Source organism: Peromyscus eremicus, chromosome 2, assembly GCF_949786415.1.
Source record: "Peromyscus eremicus chromosome 2, PerEre_H2_v1, whole genome shotgun sequence".
NCBI lineage: Eukaryota > Metazoa > Chordata > Mammalia > Rodentia > Cricetidae > Peromyscus > Peromyscus eremicus.
This window is the reverse complement of record NC_081417.1, coordinates 153141059-153159470: the sequence shown is the minus strand read 5'-3', so window position 1 is coordinate 153159470 and position 18412 is coordinate 153141059. Positions and strand designations below refer to the sequence as shown.

The 18412-nt window shown below is 55.2% G+C and overlaps 1 protein-coding gene across 1 annotated transcript; it reads left to right on the top strand.

The window, feature by feature from the left end:
• Nucleotides 1-1617: 1617 nt before the first annotated feature.
• On the top strand, nucleotides 1618-18174 carry Efhd2 (EF-hand domain family member D2). Its single transcript, XM_059255337.1, has 4 exons — nucleotides 1618-2371; nucleotides 15711-15858; nucleotides 16808-16942; nucleotides 17910-18174. The coding sequence occupies exons 1-4, from the start codon at nucleotides 2067-2069 to the stop codon at nucleotides 18039-18041; spliced, it is 720 nt and encodes a 239-aa protein (XP_059111320.1). The 5' UTR covers nucleotides 1618-2066; the 3' UTR covers nucleotides 18042-18174.
• The last annotated feature ends 238 nt before the right edge of the window (nucleotides 18175-18412 follow it).

Below are 18412 nucleotides of genomic sequence, written 5' to 3'. Positions count from 1 at the left end.
TGGGCTGCATGAACTCCACCTAAAATAAAGTCATAAGTTTAGGTAAACTGAGGCTCTCTAGAGCTCTGAAGGGCACCTACCCACTTTGCAAGGGCAATCTGGACAAACCTAGGTATGTGCAGACGTAATTTAAATATTCAAATCTTTCCTCCCTCCTTCCCCACCCTTTGTTTCTATTAAGTAAGTAAAATACATTCCTTCCCTTTGTTTCTTTCTCAAGTAACTGGACTAGAACACCCAACATTAACAACACAGAACTCTTGGTCTTTAAGAAAACAAAATCACTTAAGCTTAGCACCATTATTAGTCTTAACAACCTCACAAACAGTGAATCAAAGCTTCGAATTTTCTAAATTACAGATCTTTTGGTGTCCATTTTATTCTTTCAAATACCTTTTAATCCAACAATGTTTTTGAACATGTCAATGAATATTGATCGAATGTCTTCCTCTGCAAGTCATCCTGTGGCAACCTGCATCCCCCACCTTCGTGGGTGCCCCCTGTCTCCACGCCACTGCTTTTTAGCCTGCCCTCCCCAGGTTTTCTCCGAGCCTCGCCTACGGGAGGGGGCAGTATCTATCTGGGTCTCCAGCATTGTCCTCACATCGGAGAGAATATACACCCCATCTGTGCCATAGAATAACGCCTCCCCCAGGTGCTCACGGAGAGCAACCTTTTGGACCCCTGATGCCAAAGGGCCCACATGTCAGTCTAGGTGGGGCCTGGGAATCAGCATTATGGCTAGTGCCCTGCAGTTGGCAGTGGGGCTCCATAGCTTTGCAGTTTTAAGGTTTACTTATTCATTCGTTCGTTCGTTCGTTCGTTCGTTGGTTGTTTATTGAGACAGGGTCTCGCTATGCAGCCCTGGCTGTCCTGAAACTCCTGATGGAGACCAGGCTGACTCTGAACTCACAGCCTCTGCCTCCTGAGTGTTAGAACTGAAGGCTGCACCACCACGCCCTGCTCAAATTCTTTATTTTTAATTATGTGTATGTGGGGGAGGGGGTACGTGAACATGAGTGAAGGTGCATAAGGAGGCCAGATGAGGGTCTTGGATCCCCTGAACCTTGAGGTATAGGCCTTCCTGACTTGCCATCCCCAGCCTCCACACCCCTGTATGGGTGCTAGGATCCGATCTTCATTCAGTCTCTGCAAGAGCGGCCACCACTCTCGATAGCTGAGCCTTCTCTCCAGCCCAGATTTGGGGTTTTGAAGTGACAGACTGAGCCAAATCCTCTGAACTCTCCCTTTCCAGGGGAGGAGGTCACTCCTCTGAGATCCCCATCAAGGAGGCAACATCAAAATCTCTCTGAAATCCCACTAAGGTGGAGTCCCAGACATCAACCAGATCAAGCAGCTATTGTGCTGAATCATCGTGTAACAGGACGAGCCCCTTCCCCTTTCCCGGTTCTTTGGGGACCTTTGAGGACTCCGGTAGGGTGCCATCTCCCTCACAACCGCTGCCCCACCCTTGAAAGATGCCAGCCACCCCGGCTCTGGGGACAATCTTAACTGGACTCCAGCGCCAGGGTCCACCTTCTTCAGACTCCGGCAACCTTACCAAGAACACCCAGTATTTCACGACCAGTGGTCTCCATGGCAACCGACAGGGTGTCAGAGACACAAACGGTGGGGATTCCAGAGAAGGGGTTACGGGGAGCGCCCCTCTCCAGTCCCTGAACACACACCCACCTCCTGCGCGAGCGGACCCTCTTCCCTCTCGCAGGGTTGGGACACCCACCCAAACCAGATTCCTTTTAGAGATTCTCCCGGGGCTCGGCGGTCCCCCAGAGGTCACCGGAGGGATGTTGACGGTTTTTCACGCCGGGGGGGAGGGGGCGATGATGAAGAGCTGAAGAGCAGGCTGCACTTGACCCCCTCCCCGGGGACCAAGAGGGACTCGGCGCGTAGCGCGGGCGGCGGGAGCCGGCCCGGGGGTGGGCGGTCCCCTAAGTCCCACCTTCGGGGCGGCGCCTGTCGGCGGGGAGTGTCAGGAAGAGGAAGAGCGCGGCCGAGTGTGCGGTGCGGAGCAGGGGCCGGGCCGAGGCAGCTGCGCGCGGGCCACCATGGCCACGGACGAGCTGGCTAGCAAGCTGAGCCGGAGGCTGCAGATGGAGGGCGAAGGCGGCGAGGCGACCGAGCAGCCGGGGCTCAACGGGGCGGCGGCGGCGGCGGCCGGGGCTCCCGACGAAGCTGCCCAGGCGTTGGGCAGCGCGGACGACGAGCTGAGCGCCAAGCTGCTGCGGCGCGCGGACCTCAACCAGGGCATCGGCGAGCCGCAGTCTCCCAGCCGCCGCGTCTTCAACCCCTACACCGAGTTCAAGGAGTTCTCCAGGAAGCAGATCAAAGACATGGAGAAGATGTTCAAGCAGTGAGTGCCCTCGCGCCCCGTTCCCCGCCACCCTAGACCCGGCCTCGGGCCCGAACCCCCAGTATCCCCCAGTCAGGCTCCCCCAGGACCCTGACTCACCAGGGTGGAGAACTCTGCTGCCCCTCCCAGAGGGCCACGAGGCTTCCAGACCCACCAGTCCAGAGCGCAAGTGGGTTTGGAGACCCTCCCTCCTGGCCCTGGCACGTGACCCCCTCCCCTTCTGGTGCTGCCCTCAGGACACCCCACACGGGTTGGGGGCACCCGAGGTTCCTTCCGGATAATCACAGGTCCCCAGCGAGTCCCCACCGCCGCACAGGGTGCTGACTGCCCTCTCAATGTTAGTTACTGCGCCTACCACCACCCTACACCCACACACACCGAGAAAGGGCCCGTGGCTTCCCCTCCTCTCCCAACTACTAGACTCCCTATCCCCACCGCGGTACAGGCACCCCTAGTGCCTCTCAAGGGGGTCATTCCCGGCACCCGTGACAGGCATCTGCCTTTTACTAGGGCCCTTTAATTTCTTCTGCTGAGCTCTGGTCCCTCGTTCTAGGTTGGGACACCCCCCCACCCACCCCCACACACACCAGTTATTCTGTGTTTACTTACTGTGGTGAAAACCCTTCAGCCCTTCCCACCCCCTCCCACCCACTCTGTTGGCCAGGTCCCATTTCCTTAACGCTCAAGTGGTCTTGCTAGGAAAGGGCTCCTCTCTCCCTGTCCCCCAGTCTACAAACATTTGTAACTCCCCTATCATCCCTTCAGGACAGAGTCTCCTCGGGCCCTAGATCTCCTCCATACACTGTGGGTCCACATCCCTGCTCCCCCAACCCCTTCACTCAGTGTCTGTGCAGTGGTGACTCCCCTGCTTTCTATCAGAAGGATGGCCTCTCCCCAGCAGCAGCCCCCCCCTTCCCATACAATCCCTGGTTCCTATACTGCCTCCGGGCAGAAAGGAGGCCCCTTGTTATGTGCCCTGCCTAGGGACTCCCACCCCTACCCTCCAGTTCCTATGATTCCAAGCTGTACCCTTACCAGGTTGGAAGGATATCCGCTAGACCTGTGTGCTCAGTCATTCCACACCCCACAAAAATCAAAGAATATGGAGGGGGAGAAAGCGAGTGCCCGTGGGGCTAGGGATGGTGCCAGCACCCCTCCATAGGACAGTCATCCCTACTTCCTGTCATGCCACCTAGGGTTCCTGGAAAGGGAACAGTCGGTCCTATAGGTACTAGGCTGGAGTGCAGCCCAGACAGGGTAAAAACCACTGAAGCTGAGTTCTGGAGGGGTCTGCAGGGAGTCCCACAGCGGAAAACAGTGGGCAGGTAAAGGATTGGCAGCCCCAGCCACACCCAGCTGGCAGTGCCCAGGCACCAACCAGGAAGCCAGGAAGGGGGCGTTCCGGACATCCAGGGCTCCGAAGGCTCTTCCCACTTCTCACTTCTCCACACCCACAGCTCGCCCTCACACAGGGGAAGAGGGTTTGGTTCCCAGCTTTGGGTGATAGAAGCTTGTGCTGTTGCTAGAATACCACCCCCGACCGCTATGTGGAGGTTCAAGGACTAGAGGACCCTGGTCAGTCTCCACTGACTAGGCCTGGAGAGCAGGAATCCACATTCCTTCCTTTTGAACCCTAGGGCAGCTGTGACTTCCAGGTAGAGCTGCCCTGTGGGGTAGTCCTGAGGGTATTCACATGTGTCATAGATCCGTGCAGCGATAGGGCTGAGAAGGAGCTCGCGCATGCCTCCCACCAACCCCGTGATCCAAGATAGTTTCTTCAGCCTTGCACAGATGGAGTCCGGCCACAGACTACTAAAGTTACTTACCAAGACTTCACGGTTACAAAATGGTAGGATCAGGATTGGAACTCGGGCCAGTAGCTCCGAAAGCCATGATCTTCCCTACAGAGTTTTCTGTCACAATGTCTTGAAACACATCCCAACATCCCTTTCTGTGTGTGTGGCTGACTTTTCCTCCCGGCAGCCACCGCCAGCCCATTTACCTTTCTCCTCCAGTCACCCTTCTCTTGTGTTTTTGTAGTATTCTTATCCCCCAGACCATGGCAGTGTTTGGGGGAACACAGATACCCCTAAAGAGCAAGCTTGAGAGAGATGACTTTGGAGGGGAACCAGTGGAGAGAACAACCTGGAAGCTATGCTTGCAGAGAGCACTCAGTTTACACAGGCTGTTTTGGGGAACCACGTTTAGTGGGGAAGCACTTTCGTGGACTCCTCAGAGCTGCCTCTTGGCAGTGGCACTGCTGGCCGGGGTGTTGGGAGGGGTGACAGGAAGGGGCCAGAAAGCTGGACCTCAGGGGAAGGAAGTGCCACTCGCCAGAGTCCCTGGCCGGGGCACAAAGCTGCTGATGCTGTATTCAGGGAAACAAGGCCTCACTGTGCCCGCGGAGCCCAGCCCAGCCGAGTCCCGGCTGGGAACCACCGCAGACGGCCTCTCAGAGCACAAAATGCTTGTTCTGCTTCCACTGTGCAAGTGACTGCTGCCTCCTGGGGCCCAGCAGGTCCCAGGATCGCAGCCAGAACTCTGCTGAGAGCAGAGGGGCAGGGAGGAGAGGAGCCAGTGCCCCTGGGAAGTGGGGCTGGCTTTCCTCTGGCATCCACAGCTAGGAGGTGTCATCCCTGGACCTCAGTCTACCCGAGTGCAAGAAGGATGGGCTGTGTGTGATGATTCTCACAGGCACCTATGTTCTGGCCTTATTCCTACAAGGTCTTGAGCCTTGATGCTCAGCAGAACTACTGTGCGGTCTTCTGGTCCAGCCATTCAGTGTGGGTGAGCAGATGCGGCCCTAGGTCAGTGGTGGAAGGGAACTGGGGAGAAACAGCAGGCGCTGCCATCCCCCACGCTGCCAGCTGACTCCAGCCCCTCTCCCCATTTTACAGCCAGGAAAACTGAGGCACAGAAGGGAGAAGTGACCTGCTCAGGATCATAGGTTTTTCTGAAGGTAGGGCTTAGAGATGACATGTGCTGAGTTCTGCCTGATGCCAAGCACAGAGGCCTTGCATCTTAGAGCCTGTGTTCCCCCACCCCATAGCCTCGGGCTATATTCATCCTCTCTCTCTTCCTCCCTCCCTCTATCTATCTCTCGCTCGCTTGCTCGCTCTCATTCTCTCCCCGCCCCCGCCCATTCATTCAGAGTTGTTTCTAGAAGCTTCCATGGCCAAAAGGTATGGGACAGACCCACAGAATTCCAGGGATGCCCACCCCCCAGCTGACAATAGCCCAGGAGGAGCTCTGGAGGGTTCTCTGTAAGCCGACACCTGCCTGAAAGGCAGGCAGCCACGGAATTGTGAATCTGCTGTGGAATCTGAGGAAGGTGCCCTAGTTCCTTGTCCTGCTGGCTGGCACTGGCCCTGTCCCTCCGCCCAGCCTCTCCCTCCCCTCCTCCCCCTCCCCTGCCCTGCCCACTTCATCTCACGACCTCTTGCATCAGGCAGGATAGCTTCCTTTTCCTTCTGGCCGAGAGCTTTTCATCACAAGCACCTGGGTCCACCTGCCCTTCTCTCTCTTCCCTTCCTGGTTGACGCAGCCTGCAGCCCTGGGCCCTGCAGCCCTGGGCGGCTGTGGATCTAGCCACATGTGGACCTAGAGCACCTTACTTAACCCTTTCTGCGCCTCTTTCCTCACCCTGATGGCGCTTTCAAGTGCTCAACCAAGTACTTGGCACAGAATCGGTACTTACTAAGTTACTGCCGTCACAATCCCACGGTCAGCATATGCCCTGGCCCTGGTGGCGGTCATCAGCGCTGACATTGAGGTAGCTCGAAATGAGCCTCTGGCTGCCTCCACTTCCCCCCAACAGAGCTACCAGGCTGTTAGGCTGGCAGCAGTCCTTTGCTCTGGGGCCAGAATGACAGGGATTCAGCCTGTACGCCTCTTTCCTCTTGCCCAACAGACGCTCTGATTGACAGCTACATATTGCTTTGATAAATAACAAAAATAGAGAGATGAATTCATTATCACTTAATTACGTGAAGGCAGGTGGCAGAGGAAGAGGGAAGAGCATACAGCAGCCCTCGGGGTGACACAGAGCTGGGACACAGCCCCTTGCCACCCAGCTAGGTCGCTCTGGGCAGGGTACTGGGCTTCTGAGCCTCAGTTTCTTCTGGGGCTGCTAAGAATTGAGTGACTTAAACCAGAACTGGCAGATACGGTCTGGGGACTGTGAAGGTCATGGGTGGTCTTAGAAGACCAGGGTGCTGCCTGTCACCCAAGAACTAGCTTCCTAAGATTTTGCATATGCAAATTCCAGCCGAAGGCCTCAGAATCTAGGGAGTCGGCGGCGGGAGGTCTGCGGTGGGCCCAGAGGGTCTGTAATGGAAAGCTTCTGTATTTCTACCATCTGGAAAGACTGCAGCTTCCTGTGGGTGGTGTGAGCTTAAGATGTCCCAGGGCCCTGTCCTTACTGGAGAGAGTCCCAAGGGAACTCACCTGTATTGCTTAGGGGTCAGTTTAGCCTCAAAGGTTGAGTCACTTGACCAAGGTCCTGAGCGCTAGTTGTGTGACTAGATCCAGGAGGCTAGAGGGGTGTTTGCACCTTGTCACATCCTCGTTTGCAGAAGCCAGAGCCGAGCTTGGTGGGGACTGGGGTGCCTCACACCCCAGGGAGGGAGGATTCCCAACAATGGGCCCCTTCTCCTTTCCTCCCACTTCCCCTCTGCAGCTGAGTCACCTTTCCCCCACCCCTTTCTGGGGACTTTCTGGTTTACACCTCCCATCTGCCCCCCTCCCTTCTTCACACTTGTCTGTCTCTCTGTCACCTGAGGTCCAGGCCGGCTTCAGCTGGAAGAGTCCAGGCCCCAGGGTCATCAGTGCTGCCAGAGAGAGTTTCTACAAGGCCAGCCCGGCAGAGGAGTTAGCTACTTTGCAGTCTCTTGAAAGGACAGTCCCCACACCCCGCAGCCACTAAGTTCCTTCTGGCTGCCCACAGCCTTTTTGGTGGACTTCTGCTTTGCAAGAACAGAGGCTGCAGGGCCAGGCAGGTGTGGCTAGCTGGGACCAGGCCCAGCAGTGCTGAGCGGGAAGTCCTTCCTAGACTCAGCCATTTGGCTGATGAATGGGACCGCTATTGACCCACTGGGTGCCAGGACCCTGACTCTCTTCTTCTGTTACTTATTTTAGTATTAGTATTTTATGTATATGGGTGTTTTGCCGACATGTAGGTCTGTGCAGGGCACTGGATCCCCTGGAACTGGAGTTATAGACAGTTGTAGCTGCCATGTGGGTGATGGGAATAGAACCCATGTCCTCTGCAAGAGTAGCAAGTTCTCTTAACCGCCGAGCCATCTCTAGCCCTGCTGGCTCCCTTCTTAATACTTTCTTAACATCCTGCAAGATTCCCACCACCCTCTTCACAGGTAGGGAGACTGAGTCTCAGCAGATTCAGGTCCCATAGCTAGTGAGAAGTAGGGGCATCACTTCATCCTGGGTCTGACAGTGGACCCTGATTTCTCCTTCACGTGGTCCATAGACCTTCAGCATCATTTGTGCCCTAGAGTTAGATCAGAATATGCATCTCCACAAGTCTCCCTGTGTTGTGTGCTAGTGCCTCCCAAGCCTGGTGGTGCAGGCCTGTCATCCCAGCTGCTCAGGAGGCTGAGGCAGGAGGACAGAAAATTCAAGGCTGGCTTGTACTGCAGAGTGGGTTCAAGTCCAACTTGGTACCACGCATGAGGCCCTGGGGTTAATCCCAAGTACCGCTGAAAGAGAGGGACAAAGAAAGACAAAGTACCAGGCTCCTGCCGTGTCCCTTACAGGTGACTGTAGGCAGGTGACTTTGTCTGTTGAGCTATTCAGCAATAAGATGAATGGAGTCAAGAGTGTGTAACTAACACTCACCAGGTTATATTAGACATTAAGTAAGTCTCCGTAATCCCTATCATAAGTGACGAATAAGGGTGGGCGGGAAATAGAGCAGTGACGGGATGCTCCCACATTGCCACCTTGGCTCAGCCTGTAGGTGGTGTCAGCCTTGAGGTTAAGACAACACTGAGCCATGACAGCCCCCAAGCTAGTAATTGTCTGCTTGAGGGCTCTCTGGAAACCTGGGGCAAGGGAGACTGTGAGCATCTGCACAGTGGCCCCTGCCTAAACCCCTGACTTAGGACAGGCGATCAAAGTCAGATTCTGCCCTAAGGAGAAGTGATACTCGTCGGTATATTCCCATGAGTCAGTCAGTGGGGGCACGCCAAGCTGAGTTGTCATTCCTGGGACCCACCTGCACGTCCCATAGAGAGAGACAAGCAGGCCCAGGCTGGCCAGAACAGCTAGCAAAGTGTCACCTATCCTCAGGGATGCCTTCCCATCTCTGAGGATACAGAGGCTCAGGATCCACTGAGACCCCTCCTACACAGGATGGAGGAGGCCCCAAAATACAGCCACTTAATGATTATAGTAGAATTAATAGGTTTGAAGCACCTGCTCTGTGGTTGCCATTTTGTATTCTTGATTACACTTACTCCTTAATAATCCTGAAAATAGATATTTGTGATAATAGTGTAGCGCACAGACTGGGGGTCCCGAACCTGTAAAAAGCACTCCTTCAGCAGTCTGTCTTGTGGCCCCTTGGGGAGCCAGCAGCACAGGCCGGGACTGGGTGCCAGAAGGGACAGCTGTGGTTCCCTGTGCCCCTTCCCTTTGCTGGGGCAACAGCTGTGATAATGGCTTTGCATCTCAGCAGGGGTGGGGCTGGGGGAGCGATCAGTGCAAAGGGACCCACCTTAGGAAACGGGGAGCCTCCTGCATCAGGCATTTGGCCCTTACGGAAGGCTGGGTGAAGTGACCTCACTGAACTACCCTTTCCCGTTCTGGAGCTCTCCCACCGGGTCTAGAGGCATCAGGAGCTAGTGTGGTCTTTATCACGTTTGGAGCCCAGCTGTACCCATGTTCCCGCTGACCTTGGCCCACGCACTCTCTTTCTGTGTCTCGGGCTCCTTATCTGTTGAAAAGGGACGTCTGTACAGAGAATTAGACACAGCACAGTTTGCCCAGTATCCACTAAGGATAACCTTGTGAAAGGAGCCTGCCCGGGCACACCGGGGCCGGGCATCCATACTGCGTGTCCTTGGAGCCAGGCACTGCCCACCCTTGTGACTCTGGATTATCAGAACTTGGGGAGGGGAGAGACGAAACTAGGAGGAAGCCAGCTTCTTTACAGGACTGTGTTCAGACCTAAAGACAGGGTCTGTCTGCCTGGGCGGCAGCTGAAGGGAGGGATTTTTGTCGCTGGCATCCGGGGCAGCAGCTGCTGAGCCCTCCCCTGGTGAGAACTATGCAGGGGGAGGCAGGCAGGAATGTGGGCCGGGTGCCAGGCCCGCAGCCTCCCTCCACTGCTAGGGAAAGGTGCTGAGCTCCAAAGCCTGGGAGTTTTGTTGACAAAGCTGGGTGACATTGGCCTTTCTGGGCCAACCCCAAGTGGAGGATTGGGCCCACCCTCCCCCACCTCGCCTAGATGCTTGAAAACCCCAACCCCAATGGTCCAGGAGGAAGAGGGAGGCAGAAGATGGGAAGAGCCCATAGCTAGTAGAATCCCTCTTGCTGTGTGACCCTGGGTTTATCACTGCCCTCTCTGGTGGGCCAGGTTATGTGGATGAACCCTGAGGGCTAACCTTCCTTTTCCTGGATCCTCTGAGCCTCCTGGAGCCTCCATTCCTGCTCAGAAGGGCAGTAGGGTAAGAGGGCCTCCCCAGCCAAGGCACCATGTCCAGCCTCCTGAGAACAGCTGTTCACCAGCTTGGAGGCATGGGGACAGTCCCCACTGTCACCCCCCATACTTAGAGAAAGGAAGGCAGGGAGACCCAGAGCCGTGCAGCTTGGGGCTCCTTCTCCCTCAGCTTAGCCAGACCCCTAAGTCAGGCCTAGTAGAGGAAGTTATGCCTGAAGGGCCTCCACGGTCGGGCGCGTTTGCATATGCCCGGTGGACACTTCCGCCTAGCCAGTTCCAGGTCAGGATAGCCATTTCCGGGTCAGGGCATCTCGCGTGACCAGGATCCGTGACGTTCCATTGGCTATGTAGGCGCTCAACGTGGCCATGTGATCTACGCGCTTGCGTGTAGTAGTGACATTGATCTGTCCACGCCCAGCCTTTAAAATCTGGCGCCATGTTCCCGGTTCCTTCTTCTCCACACACGTGCTTCCCGCAGGCCTGTTCACCCCAAACTCACTGCAATCCTCCTGCCTCTATCTTCCAAGTGCTGAGATTATAGGCAAGGGCCATCCCACTCAGCTCCAGCATAGTGGGGTTTGGTTTTGTCGTTTTTAAGGTTTTTCTCTTTTCTTTTTTTAATTTAGTGTTCTGGCGTATGTGTGTGTGTGTGTGTGTGTGTGTGTGTGTGTGTGTGTGTGTGTGTATGTGTGTATGTGTGTATTTTATGATGCAGTACCCCAGAAGGCCAAGAGAGGGAGTTGGATCATGGTGAGCTGCCTGACCGGGATGCTGAGAACCAGATCTTGGCCCGCATTGAGCAGCGGTGCTTTGGGGCTCCAGGGTGGCTTTATTGTCCCACTGTTACTGCCATATTTTCATAGTAAGGGTGTGAAACGCTCAGTGCACTATCCGGTGCATGATCTCGATGACATCAACAGGCTTTAGGCACCTACTGTGTGCTGGCCATTTTATATCTGCATTTGCCCCTTAAGATCCCTAAAGGAGCCGGGCAGTGGTGGCGCACGCCTTTAATCCCAGCACTCGGGAGGCAGAGGCAGGTGGATCTCTGTGAGTTCGAGGACAGGCTCCAAAGCTATACAGAGAAGCCCTGTCTTGAAAAACCAAAAACAAACAAACAAACAAAAAAAAAAGATCCCTAAAGGCAGACAATAACATTTGGTTATTATTGTCAATTAGCACATATTAAGTACCTGCTGTGGGCCTGGCCGTGGGCTAAGAGTCAGCTTGAACCATCTCCCAATCCTTGCCTCAGTCCCAAAGTGAGTTCTGTAATCTGCTTGGTAGAAATGTTGAAGGTGAGGTTCATGGGGACAGGTGGCCAGCTAGGCCACCCAGCCAGCAGAGGCAGAGTTGGAGTTTGGATTCGATGTGAGCATGTAATCAAGTCTTTGGTCAGGTTAGCCCTGCCACCCCAGCCTGAGGCCACATCAGAGCCTCAGACACATCGGAGATGTACATTTTAGGACCTTTGGGGAATGGTCACCTCCTCCAGGGCCACCTCTCACCCTGGCACCAGGCTTCTGACTCTGTTACCTGGCTTGAGGATTGATTTTTTTTTTTTTTTTTGAACTGTAGCCAACCCCTCCATTGTCCCCCAGAGGCTGGAGTCGGCCTGGGTTGGAGTCCAGCCCTAGTAATTGATTGACCTTTGATTGATGTAGGCTGTGGTTTGGGGCCTGGCCTGGCCCAGCCTGAAGCTGCCAGAAACCAGGGAATCCACAGCCCGACTTGACATCCAAGTGTAGATACGGTGTGAGCTTCCTTTAGACTGAGTTGTTCTGGCTTTGAAAGAAGCCTAGACCCTTGAATGTAGGTCCTTGGGTCTGAATCCCAAGCTGTCCCCACCTCAATGATCTCCCTCCCTAGTCCTGACCTGCTATGATAGCTGAGCATATAAAAACCAAGTGCCTGGCACGTAGTGGTTACTTGGCAAGATAACGAAGTCTCACGGTGATAGCCACCATGCAGAGCTAGCTGTTCCTGGTAAGCACTCTTTGCCATGGGCTTGGCATCCAGGAGCCCAGGCAGGTCTCCCAGTAGCCAAGAGGCACCATGACATCTGGGTTTCTCAACTTTGATCCAGTGACGTTTAGGACCCCTGATGGTTAATTTTGATTGTCAACTTGACACAGTTTAGAGTCCCCTGAAAGGGAACCTCAGTGAGGGATTGTCTCGATCAGGTTGGCCTGTGGGCGTGTCTGTAGGGGTTGTATTATGCTAATTGATCTGGGAAGACCAAGTATTCGAGCTGCCAGCACCCATTTTGAGTTTTAATTATATAACATTATTATTCTAGTTTCCTTCCTGTATTATGATAAAACACTTGAACCAAAAACAATTTGGGGAGAAAAGGATTTATTTGTCTTACACTTCGATATCGTAGACCATCATTGGGAGGAGTCAGGACAGAAACTCAAGCAGGAACTTGAAGCAGAAACCCTAGAAGAATCCTGCTTCCTTTGGCTCATGTTCAGATAGCTTCCCAGGACCACCAGCCCAGGGAATGGTGCCGCCCACAGTGGGCTGGGCCCTCCTGGTCAGTTAACCGTCAAGGTAACCCTCTGCAGATAGACTTGCAGCCCCATCTGATCTGGGCAAACCCTTCATGGCGATTCCCTTCTCAGATGACTCCAGGCTGTGTCAAGTTGACAATTGGAGCTAACTAGGACACGTAGGGAAAGCGAGAACAGCGAGCATGCGTTCATTACCCCCGCCGTGCTGGGTATGGTGTGATCAGTTGCTTCAAGCCCCTGCCTTGACTTCCCCAGCCATCATGGCCGTCACCTGGAATTGGGAGCTAATAGAACCCTTTGTTCCAAGCTGCTTTTTGTCAGGGTATTTTAGCACAGCCTCAGGAGAGAGACTAAAAGAGAATTGGCCCATTCTCTTTGCAGGGGACTGTCCTGGATGTTGCAGGCGTCTTCCTTGGTGTTTGTTCAACAGAACCCATGACTCCCAGTTAAGACAACCAAAAATGGGTCCAGATGTTACCAGGTGTCCTTTAAAGGACACACATTCTGCGTTGTGCTGAGGGGGAGCCCAGGCAGTCTGATATCAGAACTATGACGCGCCATGTCTGACCTTCACTAGAATCCGAGTTCAGAAAGTTGGGGGACTTTGTGGTGCTCAGAGACACAAAGGAGAGGCATCCTTGTGTCTCACCTTGGGAAAGGCAAGCCCCTCATCAGGCACTCCTGTTGTCAAAGGCATGCAGCAGGTACCCAGCCCTCCACCACCTGCAGATATACCGCAGTGACGGAGGGGTGGCCAGTCACCTCGAGGGCCCTTCCTGCTGCAGATGGAGGCTGAGCCATGACAGACAGCCCTTGCCTGCCTCACTGACATCCCACCACGTCCTCTCATACTTACCCCCACCCCAGCAGGCCCTCTGTCCTCAGGGCCCACTAGCCTGCCTGTCCCCACCCAGCCCTCTCACTCTGTAGGGAACCCATGGTCCCAAAGCCAATGTTTGCTGTGCTTCCAAGCCTGACTCATCCAGGCATGAACTATTTATACCCCTCACACGGATGCTTGTCTTGGTGTTCCCGGCAGACACTGTTCTGCAGGTGGCCACAGGACGCAGGAGGAGGCTGGGCACAGACAGACAGATTGATAAGTGCATCAGCCTACCAGCCCTGGGGTATTAGCCCAGCTCCTTCCTTACTGCTGTGTGACCTTGGGCAGGTCAATTAGCCTCTCTGAGCCTCTGCTTATGAAGAGCGTTAAATCAAAGTAAGCAGTAAAGCTCCCATCCAAAAACAGTTTTTAGTTCCTGGGGGCTGTTAGATGTCTAAAGTCAGGTGTGGCTGTATGTAACTGGAGAGGGGCAAAGGGGGACCCACAGATAAACAGGGAAGGCACCCAGTGTCTGTAATTGAGCACCTTTGTGTCAAACTGTCGTCACCTGTCCATCCGGAGGCCCCGGGTACCAGAAAAGCCCCGCATGTCACCCTGAGGCCACTCTACCCAGGCTTCTGTCCCAAGAGACAGTCACCCTGACAAGAAGGCCTGATGGACCTCCAAGCAAAGCCATTGCTTCAGGTGTGGGCTGCACCTTACCAGCTGGGAAACGGGCTGGAGGCCACCTCTGGCCACTCACAACACAAGGAGTGTGACCACAGCAAAGGGACATTTAGACCCGTTCAAACCCATGCCTGTCTCCACCAGGCGGCTGGTGGCAGAGGAAAGAAGGAAGGACAGAGACAGGCCTCCTTATCAACTGGCTCTGTGCCAGGCTGCCCAGCACTCCCCGCCACTCCCTGAAGCCTCCCAGAAGAGCCTGTTCCTGAACACACCCCGGTCCACCGCCCCGATGTGACCATGACCCTCCCTCCCTCCCAGACACAGTCGTCCACAAGGCTGCTGAGATTCTTGGCTCCGAATTCCTTCCTGAGTCACGTATTCAACAGTCTAAGCACCTATTAGGTGCTTTTTACTCTTGTGGGAGCCCACAAAGGTTTCCTACTGAGACCTGAGCTTGCTTTACGCAGCAGGGCTGCATTAGGGGATGGCTGGACCACTTTCGAGGTCACCAGGTGTCTGGAAGGGTCTGCACTTGGCTGTGCTGCAGGGAGGTCTTTTGCTCCACCCCTTGGCATTCCTTTAAAAGCCCTTTAGTAGAGACGGAAGGGGCTGGTGGATAAGGATCCAGGCCCTCCCAAGGCTATCCTGTGTTTTCTAACCGTCTCTCTCTCTATATATATATACTTCTATCTACATATTCCTCATTTCTCCCTGCTCGAGTACCCTGGGGGAATAAGAGGGGGCTGGTCTCCCTTATACTCTCTCCTGGAACCTAGCATGAGTTGGAGCAGGAAGTCAGATCCCCGTGTGAAGGGTGCCGTGTTAGAAAGGAACCACTGATCCCATGTGAAGGGGTGTCGCTTAGTGGTGGAGTGGAATGCACCACAAAAAAATAAATAATGGAGCATGACCATGCACGTCTGTAGTCCCAACATGTGGGAGGTGGAGGGAGAAAGACCACTACAAGTGCAAGGATTAGCCTGGGCTACGTGGTGACTTCCAGGACAACCGGGGCTGCATATTGAGAACTGTCTAGAACAAATAAGAGACTACCTTCCACACCGATGCTATCCTCCGGCTGCTGGGAATGATTTTGCCTCCCCACCCCCGCCACACACACACACACACACACACACACACACACACACACACACACTTGCACAGGAGACACTTGGCAGTGTTTGGGAGACATTTGACTGTCACAGCCCAGGAGGGCTACTTCTGTGAACATCCCACAGTGCACAGGGCAGCCCCCACTGTGAAGAGTGTCTCAGCCCTGGCTCACAAGGGCCTACCACCTAACTGGAGCCACAGATCCGGCCAGGGTGAGACCGAGACACCCCCTCAAGTGCCAGAAGAGGTGCCTAGACCAAATAGCTGAATCCACAGGCATGGTATGAGTTCTTGTTCACACCACACTCAGTAAAGGAGGCTGTGGCTTCCTCCCTCAAGCCGTGGGTTTGTGTGAGAATTAGCATTGCTAAGAATACAGGATGCTGCCCGACCGTGTGGTGGGGTCCCTTCCAGCTATGATAGGAAGACATTGACCACTTCCTGTGTCCCAGGCTTGAGGCTTCGCTGCACAGTCAGACATGGAGCACATCAGGGTGTCCTTAAGCCTCCCTGCATCCACAGGTATGATGCCGGCAGAGATGGCTTCATCGACCTGATGGAACTGAAACTCATGATGGAGAAACTGGGGGCCCCCCAGACTCACCTGGGCCTGAAGAGCATGATCAATGAGGTTGATGAGGATTTTGACAGCAAACTCAGCTTCCGGGAGGTGAGTCTATCCCCAGGCTGCTTCCCAGCCCACCACACCTGAGCACTGGGTGGCTTTTGTTATTTGTGAGGCTGGCAAGGCACTCTTGGCAGGTGTCCTCCTGGCTCAGCCTCCCAAGTTCTGGGATTCTAGGTGTAAGCCACCACAGCCAGCTATTTTTAATGATTTCTGTATGCCCGGCTGAGTTGTGGGAAAGGCTGTGCGCTCTGAGGGTCCGGGAGGCACCTAAAAGAGGATTTATACAGTGCTTGGTTGAGAAGAAGGAGTGATGTGTGCTGCCGAGGGGACCAGGCGTGGTGCGAGGTAGCTTCGCGTGCTCTGAGGCAGAAGCTGTGGACCAGCCTGTTTAGGGACTGGGAGGAGGAATGGAGCCTCAGAGCATGATGGCCGTGGCTCTAGGCCCTCAACAGCATGGGGTTGCCTGTGTGGGGAGGTGGGTGTTGGGGGAGCCCTTGGCCCTAACAGAGACGGGGGTGGGGGGTGGATGGGACAGGGGGTGGGAGGGGGAGGTGCTGTCAAGAGCTTCTTGGAATATGGGAGGTGACAAGAGGCCAGGGAAGAATTCAAAGTGGTCCACGGGAATGGCTTGGGGTCAGAGAGCATCCATTCCCATCCTTCCAGAACCTGTGTCTCCGAACCATCTTCATACTGGAGAACGGGAGCGAGGTCCCTCCGGGGCTTTGTGAATGCGATGCAGTGCAGATTTGTGGCGGGGAACAGTGGGTGGCAAAGAGGAGAGGCAGGCCGAAGCCCTGGGTGGGAGCTGGGTGTGGTCCTTAGCCCAAGGTCCTGGCAGGGCACACCAGGAAGATAGGGCCTGCCCAGCTCCAGCTCCAGGTCCTGCAGGTGAGCACACAGGCTTTCTACAGAGATCTGAGCCGAGGCGTGGGTGTGTCCGGGGACTTTGTCCCAGGTGTGCCTCGCTGACCCCTGCGTCTTCCCTCCGCAGTTCCTTCTGATCTTCCGCAAGGCGGCGGCAGGGGAGTTGCAGGAAGACAGCGGCTTGCACGTCCTGGCCCGCCTCTCTGAGATCGACGTCTCCACAGAGGGCGTTAAGGGTGCCAAGAACTTCTTCGAGGCCAAGGTGAGGAGCCAAGGACTGTGGTCCAGCTGTATGGTAACACCGTTTAGACTGAGAACTGCACGGTCCCTCCCTGGCCCTGTTGAGGCTGCAGAGGAGACGTGGAGCTGACCCTGTGGGGTGTGCAGGGCTGCGGGGGTCTTAAAGAGGGAGACAGCCAGCACTGCTCCCTAGAGACCCTGCCCTGTCAGCCTGACCCTGGGGAAGCTGAGGGGTCCTCAGACATCTGTGTGTGCAGCCTCCTCCCTTTCAGCACATGCGTAGATGGAAGGGGACACATTTGGTCCAACGGCTCCTGAGTCCTGCCCACCCAGGCCCTCACCTTTCCTTATTCCTCTTTTCCAAACTAAGACCTTTCCTTCCCAAGGCTGCCCCGCCTCCTCTCTCTCTCTCTCTTCCAACCTTTGATAGCGATATCAGGGTTCATTAGCAGACCTGTGCGCCTTGCCTCAGGACAGGACATCAAGGGCATCATTCCTGCCTGCAGTGCCCTGTGCTGCTTCTACCAGTGAATACTCTCTGTGTGTCTCTGTCTCTCTGTCTCTCATACTCCCCTCTCTTTCTCTGTTTCGGAGAGATATGGTCTCATATAGCCCAGGCTGGCCTTAAACTTCGGGTCTTCCTGCCTTTGTCTCCCCCTGTGCTAGGATCACAGGTGCTCAGTGCCATACCCCATTTTTTGAAGTACAGCTTAAACCCAGGATGTCATACATGCTAGGCGAGCACGTTATCAGCTGGGCTCTATCCAGCGTGTTATTTTAATCTTTCCCGACGAGCCCCTGTGGTCGGCTACTGTGTGCCGGGTTCTATATGGAGAGAGACAGAGACACAGAGGGGTAACTGTGGCTCACAGGGGCCACTGTTGGTGAGCCTGGGCCAGAAGGTGAGCAGCTCCCAGGAGTAATAACTATGGAGGCCGCATCTCTGACCTGTGTCCCGTCCCCCCACCCCACCCCACCCCCGCTCCCAGGTCCAGGCCATCAACGTGTCCAGCCGCTTTGAGGAGGAGATCAAAGCCGAGCAAGAGGAAAGGAAGAAGCAGGCTGAGGAGGTGAAGCAGCGGAAGGCGGCCTTTAAGGAGCTACAGTCTACCTTCAAGTAGCCAGGGCTAAGGCCCAGACCCGGCCCTGCCCGGCGAGCAGTCTGGGGGCACGGGTGGGTACAGGAGACCCGTGGGAGACAAGCCTGAGTCCTGGTCTGTGAGGCCCAGGACCGCTACTAAACTCTAAACTGTTCGTGAGCGGATCTCATTCAGGAGTCTCCCCGGTGGTCGGGCCCGTCCCTGCCCCCTCCCGCTCTTCCTGAGGCTGCGACACCAGCCACCAGCATCCTCTCTGACCACCCTGCTGCCTGCTCCAGCCCATTCACGCCCCTGCCTTGTGTACCAGCTGCTTTGCCTACCCACCTACCCTTAACCTTAGGCCGCCCTGCCCTGGGCCTCATGGCCCCCTCCTAGATAGGGACCAGCAGAGA